Source organism: Sceloporus undulatus, chromosome 3 (genome assembly GCF_019175285.1).
Source record: "Sceloporus undulatus isolate JIND9_A2432 ecotype Alabama chromosome 3, SceUnd_v1.1, whole genome shotgun sequence".
In the NCBI taxonomy this organism is placed as follows: domain Eukaryota; kingdom Metazoa; phylum Chordata; class Lepidosauria; order Squamata; family Phrynosomatidae; genus Sceloporus; species Sceloporus undulatus.
Genome location: NC_056524.1, coordinates 7,805,467 through 7,822,816, shown reverse-complemented (window position 1 = coordinate 7,822,816; position 17,350 = coordinate 7,805,467). Strand labels below are relative to the sequence as shown.

The 17,350-nt window shown below is 41.2% G+C and overlaps 1 protein-coding gene and 1 pseudogene across 1 annotated transcript in view; one reads left to right on the top strand and one right to left on the bottom strand.

Moving 5' to 3' along the window:
• RSF1 (remodeling and spacing factor 1) overlaps positions 1–5,735 on the top strand; it is a 73,216-nt gene extending 67,481 nt beyond the window's left edge. The window contains 1 exon segment of the mRNA XM_042456069.1: positions 4,370–5,735. Coding sequence (XP_042312003.1) covers positions 4,370–4,935 — 566 coding nt within the window. The 3' untranslated portion in view covers positions 4,936–5,735.
• A 5,284-nt stretch (positions 5,736–11,019) lies between these two features.
• LOC121925132 lies at positions 11,020–12,714 on the bottom strand (annotated as a pseudogene).
• Between the last annotated feature and the right edge of the window lie 4,636 nt (positions 12,715–17,350).

Sequence of the window (17,350 nt, the reverse complement as noted above, 5' to 3'; positions counted from 1 at the left end):
TTCGTACTTCCCCCAGTTCTAACCAATGAGAAGTTGAGACTCTTTATTCAAAACTATTATCTAGCAACAGTGAGCTGTGCCATTGTTGTCATAGTGTTTGACTGCTGTAATATACAGTGTGCCTGCATCATACACGGCTGCCTTTCAGCATAAGCTGAACGCTGCGCGATGGAAGTTAAAATAGCATGCACGCTCATGGTGCACGCCCACACCGCACGTCATGTGCGAGCCCCATTATTTTCAATGGGGCTCAAGCATACGTGCTATTTGCCTTACATTGAGGGGTCTGGAACAGATCTCTCGTGTAAGGGAAAGGCACACTGTATAACAGGGCAAGCTGCCCTACCTCCTAGAGGGCATGAAAACATATCTTCTGAGGGGGAATGGATAGTGGAAAGCACATGGATACTGCATGCCCTATCCTTGCTTGTAGGATTTATCTGGCTGCAGTTTTTACCTCTTAGTCCTGACATGCTAAGCCATTAAAAGCTATGCTACTTATGAACCTTAACAGCATCCTACTGTAGGAGTTGTTTGAATGTCTGCAGAGTGTGATATGGGATTAGTAATTCACTTGCCAGATAATTGAAAATAGATCCCTCTTCACAGGATGAGTGCTAAGTATTTAGAAATCAACATAAATGAATTAACATATGTTGTTCAGAATGTTGTGTGCTTAAGAATAATGATTTAGGAAGGTGCTTCAAAGATTACACACCCTATTATAGTCTCCTAATTACTTTTGTCACTTGTAACCATAAAATAATATTCTCAAAAATTATTCATAATCTGTACACCACTTTGTAAGGCAGGCCCTTATCCCATGGTACAGATCAGGAGTGGATGCTGAAAGGTTATACAGTCTGCCCTTGCCATATGTGGGGGATCTGTTCTGGACTCTTCCCCCCTGCGTAAGGAAAATGTTGCATATGCTGGAGTCCTATTGATTTGAATGGTGGTGCACTCTGCTTTGTCCATTGCCGCTCACTGTCCGCGTAAGCTTAAAGCCATTTATGGCAAGGGTGCGTATGCCAAGGGCAGACTGTACTTTGACCACCTGGTGAGCTGACAACCAAGATGGAAGCTCCACCTTTTAATCACCATGTTGCATGAGTTTTCCAGGGACAACTTTTAAGGGCTGAGGTTTGGTGCTGAACCAAGACAGCTTACGGTTTTCTGTTAAATTTTTGTGTCAACATGGAATACTCTAGCTTTGAATTCTTAAAATGACTGAATAAGGATGTGAATTCAACTATATAAAAGGAGGAAGCATACAAATATCTTCCATCTAAATCACATCATTTTAGAATCATAGAACTGGAAGAGACCCCAAAGACCATCCAGTTCAACTCCCTGCCATGCAAGAATATACAACCAAAGCACTCCTGACCAATGGCCATCCAACCTTTGTTTAAAAACCTCCAAAGCAGGAAACTCTACCATCCTCAAATAGCTCTTACCTGATTTATTTACGCTGAAATGACTGTGCTGGGCAGAGCATGGAAAAATGACTGTTTTGGTCTACAGCTCCCAGAATCCTCTAGCCACTGGCTCTGCTGGCTGGTAGATTCTGGTTGTTGCAGTTAACAAAAAAAAAATCCTTTTTCAAGTTGAGGGAGGGGCAGATAAGAGTAACTAGCTTATTTGACTTTTTGCAAAACCTGATGGAATGTATATTCCCTCTTCTTTATTTCAAATTTTGATGTATTTCAGAATACTCAAAAGTTATAAAGAAACTTTAAAACAACAGTTTATTAAAATAAATTATAAGGTGGGAACCAACCAGGAAAAATAAGCTTCAGAAAAGGCAGACACACACACAGAATAAATGATCAGAATTCCCAATACAAGCAAGGCATGCAGCCTTTAAGTCCACAGAAGACTGAACCGTGTTGCTAAAATGTTGTCTGGCATCTGTTCCCTAAGTAAACGAAAACCTTGCACATTCATTTTTTTTTTAATTAAAGACTGCAGAAATGGGCTGAATTCTCCCTGAAATAAGGAGTTACTCCTTTCTGAATAAATAAACTTTAGTTTAGTTTTTTTGGATCAGATGTTGATAAGTCTGTGTCCCAATCATTCAAACATGTGTTGAAGACCCTCCAGAAATGTAAAGCTTTTTTATAAGAAAAAAACATATTGGAATTAGAATTAGAATTTTGCACATCTAAGGGGCAGCCTATAGCTGCCCCTTTTAGCACCAGAGGGGCCATGGCAACCACACGCCGCGACCCCAATCTGGCCTTTCCACGGTGCAAAAAGGAGCCACAAAAAGAGGCTTCTTTCTGCGTTGTGGGAAGGGCACCATAGCTTCTGGCGCAGTAGTTTTTCTGCACTCCTTTGGCGCTGCGTCATCTGGACGCAGCACCAGAGGGGCGCCGTGGAGCCGCCCGCCATGTGGTGTCATGGGGACCACACCCCCACTCTGTTCTGATGCCAGGTTAATGGCTGGTCCATACAGCCCCTATCAAAGATTCAAAACTTGTATGGACTCTAGTAGCCCATTTGCAAAATTGTTTTTGTTGATTAGAAAATTTGCCTATGAATTAAAACCACAGAATAATTAGTACCCTCTTTCATGTGAAAGAACAAATGCTTTTTGTATATGTTGGCTCTTCATTTTTGGGACAAAATGGAGCCACAATTGAGAGAGCAGTGTCAGGTTACTGTGAGGCAAACTGTAGGAAAATACAGATTGAGTCTCCCTTATCAGGAATTCCAGAATCCAGAATTGTCCACATGGGTACCTGAAATAGTGACATCTTTGCATTTTCACTGTACACAAACTGTGTTTCACGCATAAAAATATTTTTAAAAGTCATGTATAAAATTACCTATGTGTATAAAATGTATACGAAATAGAAATGAATTTCATGTTTACAATTGCATCTCCAAAATATCTCATTATGTATATACAAATATTCTAAAACCTGAAAAACTCTGAAAACTAAAACACATCTGGTCCCAAGCATTTTGGATAAGGGAGACTCAACCTTTATCATAACATTACAATATTCTGTTTTCAAGGGACTGCAGTATAGATGCATGATGGGCAGTTAAACAAATAGCTTTGATTGCTAACCAGTGACCACTTGTTTTCTTACAGTATAAGTACCTGAATCTATTGTGCATATACAGTGAGCCTGCGCCATATGTGGGCTCATTATAGACGCTTTCAGCTTACGCTGAAGCCACCCAGCAATAGAAACAATGGCGGGCGTGTCTGCGGCACACACACACGGCAAGCCGAAGCCCCATTCTTTCTAGTGGGGCTTGAGCATGCTCACTTTTTGCTTTACGTGGGGGGGGGGGTGTCCAGAATGGATACACCACGTAAAGCGAGGGCTGACTGTACAGCAGGAGTAGGTACCATTATGGCGCAGTAGTTTGAGTATTGAGCTACAACTCTGGAGACCAGGGTTCGATTCATTGCTTGGCCATGAAACCCACTGGGTGACCTTGTGCAAGTCACATACTCTTAGCTTTAGGGGAAGGCAATGGCAAATCTCCTCTGAACAAATTTTGCCAAGAAAACCCCATGGTAGATTCACCATAGGGTTGCCGTTAAGTCAGAAATGACTTTAAGACACACAGCAACAATAAAGGCAAGTATAGAAGGCTAGGAAGCTGCATTAGCCCTCCAGGAAATTTTGGAGCAACACAAACACACCTTCACACCCACTGCATCTGCAAAAAAAGTTTTAAAAAATTGCCCCAAGATGCCTTCAGGGGACATGTTTTGGGGCCTTTTTTAACAACATGAAGGAAGCAGAAGTCATTCCTGTTTTTTTTTTTAAAAAAAGCCTCTCCTGGGGGCCGTCCAAATGATGGAAAAGCCCCACACAATTCCTAGAGGGCAATTTGGAGCATTTGGGATTTATTTATTTTTTTTAACTCCCAGAGGGTCTACAAGTACAGCGCGCCCGTGTTATACTTGGGCACGCTATACACGGCTTTGAGCACACGCGCTCAAGCCGCGAGGAGTACGTGGGGCGCAAGGGGTGGTGTTTCCCATTCAGATGAATGGTGCGTGCACTGCTGCATGCACGAGCCCCATTCAAATGAATGGGCTCGAGCATAGGCAGAATTTGCCTTACGCCGGGGGGGGGGGGGGCTGGAATGCATCCCCCACGTAAGGTAAGGGTCCACACTTCCTAGAGGTAATTTTGGGGCAATTTTTTTTCTTTTTACTGTTGTGAGGCCCTAGGGCCACAAAAACAGCCCTGCAGGGGCTGCATTCAATCCATGGGTTGCCCTTTGCCCACCCCTGAGTTAAGAGTGCTATTTAAAAACAATAGGAAAAGAACAATTATAGCTATTCCTTGCCCTTAGATTTTGCTAACAGGTTTAAGTCTGATGCTTGTTCCAGAGAGCTACATTGCCAAGAACTCTGAAGATGACAAACCAGCCAAGTCAAAGAGGTCAGTTCGGAAACGCAGTCACAGCAGCGATGAGGACTCGGAAGGTGAAGAAGGGGATGAGGAAGGGCGGCCTATCCGAAAGCGTCTTAATCGGATTGAAACGGATGACGAAGACAACTGTGGTAACACCAACGATGAGACCAGCAAACCCACACCTGCCAGCAAGCCTTTGGCACCCCATGCTCCTCAAGACATCACCAAGAAGCCCTGCTACCGGATAGAAAGTGATGATGATGATGACTTTGACAATGTGGGGAAGGTCGAAAGCCCATTGGACTACAGCCTGGTGGATTTGCCATCCACCAATGGACAGAGCCCTGGGAAAACAATTGAGAACTTGATTGGAAAGCCTGCGGAAAAGGTCCCCACCCCCAAGGACAGCACAGCCAATACCAGCTTGGCACCCAACGGGACAAGTGGTGGCCAGGAGGCAGGAGGCCCAGAGGAAGATGAGGACGAACTCTTGCGAGTGACTGACCTTGTTGATTACGTCTGTAACAGTGAACAGTTATAAGACTTCGTTTTTGTGCTAATTTATTCCACGGTAGCTCATACCAGCGGGCCAGTTATTAAAAGGTGTTTTATTTTTCCTAGAAAACTCCACTACAGTATCACTTTTTAGCAGTCAGAAGTTCACCAGTCCTGCAGTTTGGGGTAATTTTTTCTCTCCGCCTGCCTGCCTCCTGTGAAACTACCAGGTTTTTTTGGAACGCTTTTTTCAAGATAATTACTATAAATCCCCTTTTAATTCTCTTCTCTCCCCCTCCCTCTTCTTCCATTTTCACATCTTGAACTTCATCCATACACACCCCTTGTAGGAAACAAAAGATTTGTATATTTTTGACTTTATATTTCCTGAATGCACACAAATTTAGGGGCTAGAGTGCTGAGGGGTGGGATGGGGTGGCCAAAAGTAAGCATTCCAAGTTGGTCAGGGCCCAAAATCTGAATTGGGATGGGTGGGTGGCAGCAAATGTGGGAAGAGGGTAGGGGGCTACAGAAGCACTTGTGCTCCAACTTTTTAATAGGAGATATATATTATATTTAAATGTTCACAACTTAGATTACAATTTAACATGCAATTTTAAGGAAGAAGAAATATTATCTTTACTGTTGCATTTTGTGACTTGTAGGTTGACTTACCATAGTTCATTTTAGTATTCGCTTTCCTGAAAAGCAGCCTTGATAAGCCCCTGAAGATTTCCACAATGGAGAGAGGTGAAGGAAGTACCATGGCAGATAAAGGATCTCATGTCATCTTTTAATTTGCAGTTCCCTCTAATAAACGTCTTTTAAAAGTGTTTTGTACAGTAAGAAGTGTAAACTGTAATGAGCTTTTGGCCGTTTGATACTATGCTAGCGATAAGTTCATAACCAGGCTCTTCTTTTTAATGTGTTTCATCCAATTGGCTTCACACACGATACCTCTTGGGAAGAAACAGCAGATTTAGCTGTGGAGAGGCCAGGTTGTGCAGCAAACCATTTCCCAAGAGATGACAGGTCTCCTGTAAAGAGAGAACTGATGGCTTTTAAAACCCCTTCAGTGCTCATAGTATCTACTTCAAATTGAAGTATGCAAATGGAGCAGGATTTTTTTCTTTTCCTTCTGGGAGGTTTTCTGTTTGGGGAGGCATATGTGTGTGTGTATGTGTGTGAGACTGAATATTAGAGAGAAAGTAATTTTACTTTTACAATCTGGATGTCCTAGAATTTGCAGTGGCAATTGCTGGCCTATAGGCCTCTTCATGTTTTTAATTAATATTTCAATATTGGACAGTTGACCAACTGCTTTCCAAACTTGGGTATTTCTGGGGTGGGAAACATATTTTACGCAAGATCTCAGTGTTCTCACAGACAGGCAGCATAACATTGGGTGTGTGCCCTCCAACTCCAAAATAGCTTTTCTCCCTCATTAAACGATAGTCAAATCAAGAATATCACTTGCCATCTTGTTCCCCACTACATTCTGTAAGATCAGGTGCAGGGTTCAGTAAGTTTGCTTTTCTTTTCCTTCTCTTGTATGCAGTTTAGCACTTGCATGGTTGAAAGTGTAGTCTTACAAAGCTTTGACATCTGAGATGGTGCCCCCCACCCTGGTCTCTCTATCTTTTTAAATGCTGGGTTTGGGACTTTACTCTGGTGCTGGGTCCGTTGCTGGCGACGGCTGTGCCGGTTTTGCTGCTGGCACTGAGGAGAGAGTTCTCCTTCTCTTTGCCCATCCCTATGCCCCAGTATTTTGTTGCAGTTTTAGGTAGCTGTTGCTAAGCACTTCTGGTTTTTATGTAATCATGACTTCAAATTTTGCCAAAGCAAAATACCTCACAAGGAAATGTTGGACACCCCAAATCTTTTTTGGACTTGAAATTCTTCTTCGGTTTTGTTCCTCTCCTTGTTTTCATATCCCTGTATAGCACTGTAAGAACCACTCCATCAGTTGTATTTCTCTCTCTCTCTCTCTCTCTCTCTCTCTCTCTCTCTCTTGTCCACCTTTAAAGTTCTAAGTCCTCAAATGTTAAAAATATAAGTTAGCATACCTAAATATCACTTTTCATGTCAGTGAAGCAAAGTGACACAAAGTTATTAAATCACTTTGTTAACTGGCATCTATTCTCATAAGAGAACATACTTGTAAATCCACAGAAATACAAAGCTTGTCATTCAAAAAGCTATTTTGCTTTTTATTTTGCTTGTGTAATGTTGGAAAGCAGTATGGTCTCTCTCATTCAAGCCACAGCTTTACGTCAACAAAAGAAGATGGATTCCTGTCTTATTTTTAGAAGGACCAGGTACATGAAAATATCTTTCTTAAAGGGAAGCAAACAGCTTCTGCACTTACAACCCCCACAAATGATGCAAAATACACAGCCCTGGTTATACTGATTGGCAAGTAAGTTTTAGACTCCATCTCTTAAATGGGAGAAGGAATGAAAGTATTGGCAGGAGTAACTATCCTATGACTAGCTCAGACATGACTCAGGATTCAGGCATTGATTATTGCAATCTCTCTTCATGAGTTTGCAATGGTGTGCTGATTTGGAGGTATCTGGTCAATTCCAGAAGTGTATGGGAAAGAATTTGGCAGATTCTCTGTTAATTGTTCTGGGGAGAGCCTGGTGTTTGTTTATTTGTTTGTTTTGGAGGGGGGGGGATAAAGCAGCAAAGATGTGCAACCAAATGGAAGTACTTGAGACTAGGATCGACATGGAAAATTAGGATCTAGATTGAGCCTCTAAGCTGACTATTGTCCACCCCTTCGCTATGTCGGATGCCTCTTTTCCAGCAACAGTTGTGTACTATCCTTTCTTCCTTGTAGCTTTCACTCAACTTTAAGGGTTCTCAAAGGCAAAATCACCCTTTGAGGAGCTCTTTTCTCTAATCCTTGATAGTCAATTTCTCTAGTTCTTATGGGGTCGAACTGGATTTTAGGTTCTTAAGCTGGGGGTCATTGGCACCATCACCTTTTTAAACTGTCCAAGCTGACTGCTAGTTTATTTATTGTAAGTGCTTGATCAATTTTATGTAATGAGCACTTGTGCGAGAGAGGTAACTTTCTTGAAAATTGTTTAAATAGAACCAAGAGAATTCACTCAAAACCTTTACAAAAAACACAGGCACATCCCTCTTTTGGCCGAAGGACTTTGGGAACTGTATTTGAGAGAAGCATTCGGCATTTTGTTTGAAACATCTAGCCCTTCAGCTAGGTAGTCCTTGGAGGTCATGATTCATTAGGTTTGCCATATAAATGCTTCTGGGTCTTGCAGCAGTGTAGAGGCATCAAACTGGAAGGGAGAAGGTGGGCTAGAGACTTTATAAGTAGACAAATCCTGAAAGAAATTGACCCAAAATAATGAGAATGCTTTATGAATACTGGTGATAGATTTCTCCTGCTCTTGCACAAAACACAGTTGACTCTTGTGGGCAGAAACTGTTGAAAAAGATTGTCACGAGTTTGTACTGATTTTTAGGAAGTCCTAACACTATGTACTACTTCCAGCGTAGTTCCTTGCATTGGCTTACCTCCTGCTTGCTCCTGACAGAATAGAACTGGACATCCTTGAGACAATCCAAACATGGGTTTGAGTTCCAGGCTGGCCTTCCTCTTTCCATTGCATTTTGTAGATTCCACTTCTCATGTCTGCATTTTAGGGAACCGTATTCTGTCAGGATCTTATTGTCTCTCTTCACATTCTCTAATGATCTTACATCATTTCTCAGCAGCTCCCAGAGACAAGATACTGGATATTGTCAGTGAACATCTACAGTAGCTTTCAGATACTGCAGAGGTTACAGAGCATAATGTACTCTAAACGTAGGTAGAGTAGGTAATTCTTTATTTTTTGATTCAGCTGAGTTGATGGAAGATCATAGCATCTCAAGGCAAGCAGTAAATTGGAAATTAATGATGCTGCACTTGACGCGGGTTGATTTTTCCCCCTAAAAAGGCAAGTGTTTGAATAGAAGAAGAGAGAAATAAGGCTGTACAGAGGGTGGCAAAAGTGCTGCATTGGGCAGCATTATTGCAACCCTCAATTCATCTCCCAAAGACCTCCCAAATTTTTCAGGTTAAAAACTTGTTTGAAAATCACCTAAGGTGCCACTAAATCACCTCAAAACCCAGGGGCTTACTATTCTTATATACTATGATCCACAACTCTCCCCCCCCCCCCCAAACTTTTTTTTCATGGCCCAAGTCCAGGAAGCTATAATTGGATGTGATTTCCAGTTATTTCCAGGTCACACTTTCATGTTGAAATGTGGTGTGGCTTTCCAGCGAGGGAGCAAGGGCATACATAACTTGGCCCCTGCTGAAGTTACCCACAAATCTTATATAGGGGCACTAACCAAAAAAGGGTTTTTCATAAGGCTTTTTCCTACAGCCTAGTAAGTTTAGTAATAGTCATGGCCTGTCAGAGAGTCAAAGACACAGTTTTGCTTTGCAGGAGAGTTCAGTACAGTACGGTCATCAATAAAGTTTAAAGTTTTTAAATATATATAATGATGGCCATTACAATTTAAGTAAATTTTTTAATTGTCATAGCTTTTACTTCATTTAGTAGAAGTGGTTTGCATCACTGAAATGAAAAGCTATTCATACATTTTATGCTTTCAGTTGTATTCCAACTGAATTTGTGAAGAACATAATTGTATTAGGATTCCCCCCTTTCCTCTGCAGCCCAAGTTGGATGGTAAAACTGTTTCCCCACAAATAAATCCATTTGTCTTGGCGAACTGAAGGGGAAGCACACATTGCATCCACACATTATTGCCACTGCATTTAGTTCTTTACACTACTTTCACCGTATACACTGAGTAGATTATAATGATCTATTTACAAAGACTGCCTTTAATGCGTGCACTTCTTAAAGATCGGCCACGCATCTTCTTATGCTGCAGATATGAAGAGATATTAAGTGTACCAAGATAAAGTTCTGCATCTCCATGCTGCATTTCTTCCTATATCCACCTCATCTCCGTTTATGCAGATTTAAACTGCAAGGCAGCAGTGATTGTGGAAAAAAATTCCTAGATCTGCTGACCAAGAAAGACTGCCTGTCAAACCAGGAACTCACATTCTGCTTGCTATATCACTGAATGTGTGCATTTTTAGCACTGGATCCATTGGCGCATGTAAACATGGTGGCGTGTAACACTTTTTGTTTTGCAAAAGAAGAAGACACAAGAGGGATGTTGCTGGGCAGCGGTAGAGAGCGGAGCATAAAAAGCGTCTTTGGCCAGTCAGGGAGATTTATAAATAAATGCAATGGAGCCTTGTTATCCGCTGGGGTTTGGTTCCAAGATCCCCCGTGGATAACAAAATCCATGGATGCTCAATTCCCATTAAATACAATGACATAGCAAAATGGTGTCCCTTATAAAAAATGGAAAATCAAGGTTTGATATTTGAAATTTATACTTTTTGGAACATTTTCAAACCGTGGATGCTTGAATCTGTGTATAAGAAGGGACGACTGTAATAATAAATAACTTTTATTTACGTCCCACTTTTCTACTATAATAGCAATCAAAGCGGCTTACATATTCAAAACACAACTGATATAATTCATAATAAATACATAATAATATATCTCTTCCCCCCTTTAAAAAAGAATGAAACCTATCACAATTAAATTTTTAGCTTTGTTTCAGAGCAAAAAAAAAGATTACCTTTACCCAAAAAAATCTACATCACCCAGAATCCTTTGGTTGGCACGCTGGGAGTTTCAGTCCAAAGAAAGTCCACTTCCCAGCTCTGGTTTGTGTTTTCTCTGTGCATTTCTGCAATGATAATTTACACATGGAACTTATGTCAGTGTCAGACCTGTTAGCAATCTCTAGTAAATTGATGAAGAGAAGCTTAGGTATACTAGTTGAAAAAGAGGGAGGAAAGCAAGAGCACAGCTTTGATCGTAATGAAGACAGCGGTTCAAAAGATAAAAGTCTCTGTCCCAAAGCAGGGTACAAATGCTACCAAGAAAAGCAGGAACATTTCCCTACAAAGGTAATATTAACAGTATTTCTTTGCACCAGGCATTTCCTATACTCTTGACCTAGACCCCAGAAACCTGCAATGTATCATTTGAAGGGAAAGGTGGGAATATCTTTTAATTGTTGTATTCTGGTAGGATACATAGCATCTGTGTGAAGGCAAATTAGGAACATCTTTGGGCACATGTTTAAACTTTCATCTCTGCACATGGCAGTGAGGTTTAAAGCTCCGTCTAAACCGGTTTGGGCTCTATTTAGGAAATGATAACTTAAGTTCTCTGCTTAGATATGTGGGTTACACCTTGCCTTCTAGGAATTAAACAGTGTTAAGTTGGTCATGTTTTCAACAAGCTTTGGAGAAAATGCCCAACAGTGATCAAGACTTCAGCCATTTCACAGATTATGGAAAGTGAGAGAGTGAAGCTGTGGTCTATGCCAGGTAAGATTAGAACCATAGAGTTGGAAGAGACCACAAGGGCCATCCCAGTCCAGCTGGATCCTTGTTTCCAATTCTTCAATCTACTTCTCCAGTTTAGCTACTAATCTCTCTACAAACTCAGCACGGGTTTCAGCATCCTTGAGTTTGTCAATCAAGACCTTTTCTCCTCTTCATGTTTATCTGTAGTATGGTACAGTGCATGATACTGCCATTTCTGTCATCTTTTTTGTCTGCTCCGAATCCTTTTTTATGATGACCATATCCTGAGCAACTTCTTCATATTTCCAGTCCGTCATTTTACCAATCTGTGTGGCTTTCTTGAGCTTGATTGCCTGCAATTAGATTTTAGCCTCTTTTTTTCAGGCTTCTATTTTCAGTAATCGTCAAGCCCCTTTCATTCTCATCTGCAGGTTTCTCAGCTTGCTCCAACTTTTGCAAGGCTGTAGTAATGTTCTCTTGTACATGGACCAATTTTTCCTCTATTAATTGCATGTGGCAGTTGAGGGATACCATTTCTACCTCAGCCTTTGACAACTTTGGAAAATTAGGTTCCTTCCATTTTTGGTCCAAAATTTCAATGAACCTTCAACTTTTTTTTTGGCCTCCTGCCCGCCCTGCCCTGGTGTGAAGCTGAACCACAACAGCTCACCAGGTTGTGAGTGGCCGATGTTCCTTTATTAGAAAAGACTTCTTCTATACATTAAAAACAACAACTGCATAATAAACCAGGCTCTGCTAAAGCATTCCCCCTGGATGTCCTAGTTTTAGGAGAGAAGAAAGGTTTGTGTGTGTGTGTGTGTGATTGTGGATATTCTTAATATGTAGAATAATAGTACAGTTCAGAGTTCCGCCAACACTCCATATTATACGTAGAACATTGCTTTTCCCATTTCTCTAAGGCCAGTTTCAGAAACTGTCTCTCTCTGCCCCTGAATTTGATAAAATGAATGATCTTCCTAACTGTAAACAGGAATGAATCGCATTTGGCTCAACAGAAGTAACTTCCTCTCTTCTCTTCCTCTTGCTTTGCCCTAAAAAGTGTGAGCACCGTTCAGCCTCAATTAAGTACAAAAATCTCTTTGGTTTTATCAATATTGGATTAGAGAAAAGATGGGACTCTCACTTTGAACTCAATGGGGTTTGAAAAGTGCTTTAGTTGGCTGAGTAATTTTGGCTGGGAGAGTTTCTGCAGCTGTCTGATGTTTCACTAGGATAGCTTTATATCCCAGTTCAGAGATGTTTTCCCTCTTTCTTTGTGCTCTCTTCTATTTCTGAGCATCTGTAGAGCCAATAGGAATGGTAGTGGTTAAAATTCCATGCCTTTCCCCCATCTCTTCCCCTCACATCAGTGTGAGAGATGGCTGACATCTACCCCTCTGGTATTAGCAAAAGGAATCTTAAGTTTCTACTTCTCTGCACAGGTGCCCCACGAACATGTAGACCATTTCTGTTCTGACTGAAATTCACCATCCAATCTCCATTTATGTCATACAGTCCTAGGATACCCAGGATCCGTTGCAGTCTTTGGAGGAGAAGTCCTGGTGGCGCAGTGGCTAAGTGCCTGTACTGCAGCCGCTCACTCAAAATCATAAGGTTGCGAGTTCAATACCAGCAGAAGGGCTCAAGCTCGACTCAGGCTTGCATCCTTCCGAGGAGGTCACTAAAATGAGTACCCAGATTGTCGGGGGCAATTAGCTTACAGTTGTAAACCGCTTAGACACTGTTAGTTCAGTATGAAGCGACATATAAATGAAGCTGTTTGTTTGTTTTGGTCAGTCTCTTCCACTAGGTTTCTTGAACCTCCATGCCTTTTCTTCATTCCTCACCAGACTACTTCTCAGCTAGGTGCCCCTTGAAACTACATGTCCCAAGTTTCCATGGGATGCAGCCATGTCATTTAAAGCAGTCATGGCACTACATTTGTATAGTGTGAAATGGGCCTTAGTGAGCCATTTAAATCATGCACAGAGGCTCTGTACAGTTACAGGGATCAGAAAAGTGTGTATATTTCTCAGGAGTCCCACAAAAACCCCAGCAGTGGTGAGAAACTGAATTTATGAGGAAAATCTGATTGGAAGAGAAGGCAGAATATGCCAGATAGTTAGAAGAGTAGACCACAGAAGAAAAAGATTGCATGCATTTGGCACTGCCATTGAAATCAAGATACTACATTAAAGTGAGGTGGATCCTGTTTGCTGCGTGTGGATGTGCTCCTTTGTCTATATGTGGTAGGCACTTGATAGCACTTTGTGTATAGCCAGTTCCACTGTTTTCACTTTGCATGCATCTGTTACATCTTCCTATACGTAAGGAGCCCTGGGGGTGCAATGGTTAAATGCTTGTACTGCAGCCACTCACTCACAGTTGCAAGGTTGTGAGTTCAATACCAGCCAGGGGCTCCAGGGTCAACTCAGCCTGGCATCATTCCAAGGTTGCTAAAATGAGTACCCAGCTTGTTGGAGGCAATTAGCTTATACATTGTAAACAGCTTAGTACATCAGTAAGCGAGATAGAAATGTACTTGCTATACGTCTGCTTCCCACCTGCATCACAGCTTCAAAAATAAATAGGCAAGAGAAAAATAATGCAGATTGTTGTAAGCTCTTATGAATGGGGGGAGAGAAGGTAAGGTGCCTCTTAAAACTTGAATATAATGATCAAATGGTAGCAGCCAATGCCAAACTGAGACTTGATATTTCACTTCCTAGTTTTGTAATAGGTGAGGGGATTTCTGTTTGTTTGCTTATTGGCATGTTTGTGTATGCTAAGAATGGTTCTCCTCAAGAATAAATGGGAAAAGATGAAAGCATTGCACAGTGGGCGCATCTGCACTATAGAGATGATGCAGTTAAAAGTGATGTAGCTCCATCCTGTGGAATCCTGGGATTTGTAGTTTTACAAGGTCTTTAGTCTTCGCTGACAAAGAGTGCTTGTGTCTCACCAAACAGCTCCCAGGATTTTGTAGGATGGAGCCATGGCAGTTAAGGTTTCTACAGTGTAGATGCACCCAATGGCACTTGTCTGATAGTCTTTGGCCAACCTTACTACCATAGAATTCCTCCACTAAATCATTGTTTTTCTGTGAGATAAAAGGGAGATATCTTTCTTCTGTGATTCTTTTGACTCTATGATTCTTTTTGAACGATACTTACTTGCTAAAATTTGATCTGGTAGCATATCAAGATTATGACTAAATTGTTCCTATTTTCCATTTGGTATTCAATAAGGCCTTCACAAACCTAGTCAGCATCCTGTGCTATACAACTTGTAGATTTCAGTCCTTCAGTATTTCAGTCCTTAATGTATATTAAAAATGAGGGGGTTTGAGCCAGAAGGGTAGAGGGTAAGCCACTGGCCACTTGCCATAGTTCCATCCCACAGAAGGTCCCTTCAGACTTTTGATGTTGTTCTGCAGCAAAAGCCCTACATTTAAGAAATGTAAAGATAGTATAAATGACCCTGGGTGCATCTATGCTGTAGAAATACAGTAATGCAGTTTGACACCACTTTAGCTGCCACGACTCCATCCTACTGAATCCTGGGATTTGCAGTGAAACCAGCTTTCTTTGGCAGTGAAGACCAAAGAAGACTTGTGAAACTAAGATGAAGCTACAGCAAAGTGGTGTCAAAGTGCATTATTTCTACAGTATAGATACACCCCCTGCTTGTTGCAACTCCTGTACAATTACTCGATTGGCAAGCTGTTGTTTTGGCTAAGTCTTCGAAAAGAAAATTATATCAAGTTTTTGGGGAAAAGTTGTAATGTACTTGGCCCACATCTCTCCATTGGAATATTCACATGTTTGATGGGATGCACCTATGGTTTTTGTGTAAATCGTATTTAATACTCTTCCCAGTGGAGAAAGAAGGCATAGGCGCAGAGCCTCTCTGCTGGTACCATCTATATTGTAGTCAGTGCAGTTTGTGCAGTCACTTTGTCCCTGTTCATTTGTGAATAACCAAATTCACAAAACTGGGTCTCTACAAACCTTCTGTGTACAGTATTGTAGCTCTCCCTTGAAGCAGTTTGATGCACCTTAAGTAGACCATAGTGGTTCCCAAACTTTGGTCCTCCTGACATTTTGGACTTCAGCTCCCAGAATTCCTGACCGTCGGACCGTTGAAGTCCAAAACACCTGGAGGACCAAACTTTGGGAACATTGCCATACACCATCAAAGTATTTTTTTAAATGTAGGAGCATCCTCTTCTCTGACCAAACCTTGCCAAGAAAACCCTGCTTTAGGGTTTCCATAGGTCAGAAATGAATTGATGGCACACAACAACAACCAACTCCCCTACCTTACAAATAGAGTCCTTTGGATCTGACCTTCACCAGTGAGTCAGATTCCCCTTCTGTCACTCTTTAGTTTCTAACTATTGGATGGAAAGTGCTTTTTACTGATACTTGAGTGCTGCCAGCCGTCAATCTTGGGGAAACAATTTTTGGCATCATTGCATCACAGTAGGCACATACCTAGAGTTTGCACACCTTTAACCTTACTTGGTTTGCCTTTTGTAAGAAACGGTAATATCAATATATTCCTGGGTTGTTTTTTTTTGGGGGGGGGGTTGGATAATTCTGTTGTCAAATGAACCTTGCTTTTTCAAAAACTGCAATCATGAATTGGGGACATTTGGGACAGAAAGGACTGTATAGCGTGTCCCTATGAGACACCAAGTAGAACAAAGGTACATTGTTGATCTGGGTATGGGTTGTTCGTTTTTTGGTTTGGCACACAGACCAATTGAGAAGTTGTGCTCTTTCCAATCGGGTCACACAGGATAAGGTCCATACAGGGTGCTATGGAGGTTATTTCCGTATTTCTATCTTACGTTGTTTTCAAATGATTGCCTCTGGAACGGCCACTTAAAGGGAGGAGAAAAAAACTTGGGGCAGGGGAAGAACTGGAACCTTTTCATAGCTGTACATACATTTGGGGTTATTTTATCACTTACCTCTTTCTGTTCCTCACAACCCACCCACCTCCACTCCGTAAATTCACTTGTATGGGGGAAGAAAAATTAACTTGAAAATGGAGAGTCTCAGTGCCCTCGAAGCTCCAAGTGGTTGACTGCAGTTGACTAACAAGCTGGTGTTTTAGCTTTGCAGTACATGACTGTTTAAATACTGTATTCCTTGTAAATGAAGTTTTAAAAAAATGTTACGGCTGGTGCCAATATTTTTGTTAAATGAAATGTTCAATGTCGTCTCACTACAGTCTGGTCAGAGCTCTTTGTGTATAAGCTGGGCCTGCAGCCTTTTTATAGCTTGGAGGCCTACTTGTGTAACTTTTTTTTCTTTTCATAATGTTTTTTTTTTGTTTGTTTATAATATCTACTGTCATTTCTTTCATATAAATATGACATGTAAATTGTCATAATAAAAACAAAAACATTTAAATACGTTGACGCACAGGCTTGAGTGTTGGAGGAGAGCCCTCGGCGACTTTGTCGTCTTGTTGTGGAAGATGACGGATAGCCTGAGGACAACACACTTAAATTGAATTTGCAGGTGCAGGTTGAGTCTCCCTTATCCACAATTCTGAAATCCAAAATATTCCAAAAACCACAAATTTTTTCATAGGTGGCTGAGACAGTGACACCGTTGCTTTCTGACTGTACACAAGCTTTCATGCACAAAAGTACACTACTAAAAATATTGCATAAAAGTACCTTCAGGCTTTGTGTATAAGGTATATATGAAACACATGAATGTTTGTGTTTAAACTTGGATCCCATCTCCATGATATTATATTGTGTATGTATATGCAAAGACAGGTATCCCAAATTCCAAAAAGATCCAAAACCCAAAACACTTATGGTCCTGAGTGTTTTGGATAATAATAATAATAATAATAAGTTTTATTTATAGACCACTATTCCGCAATGATCATAGCGGTGTACAATAAAAATTGCAATACAATACAAAAAATGGCAAGGCCTCTCTCCTCCTCAAGATGGCGGTCGGGGGGAGGGCTCTTAGACTTTCCAGGCCAGGCCTCG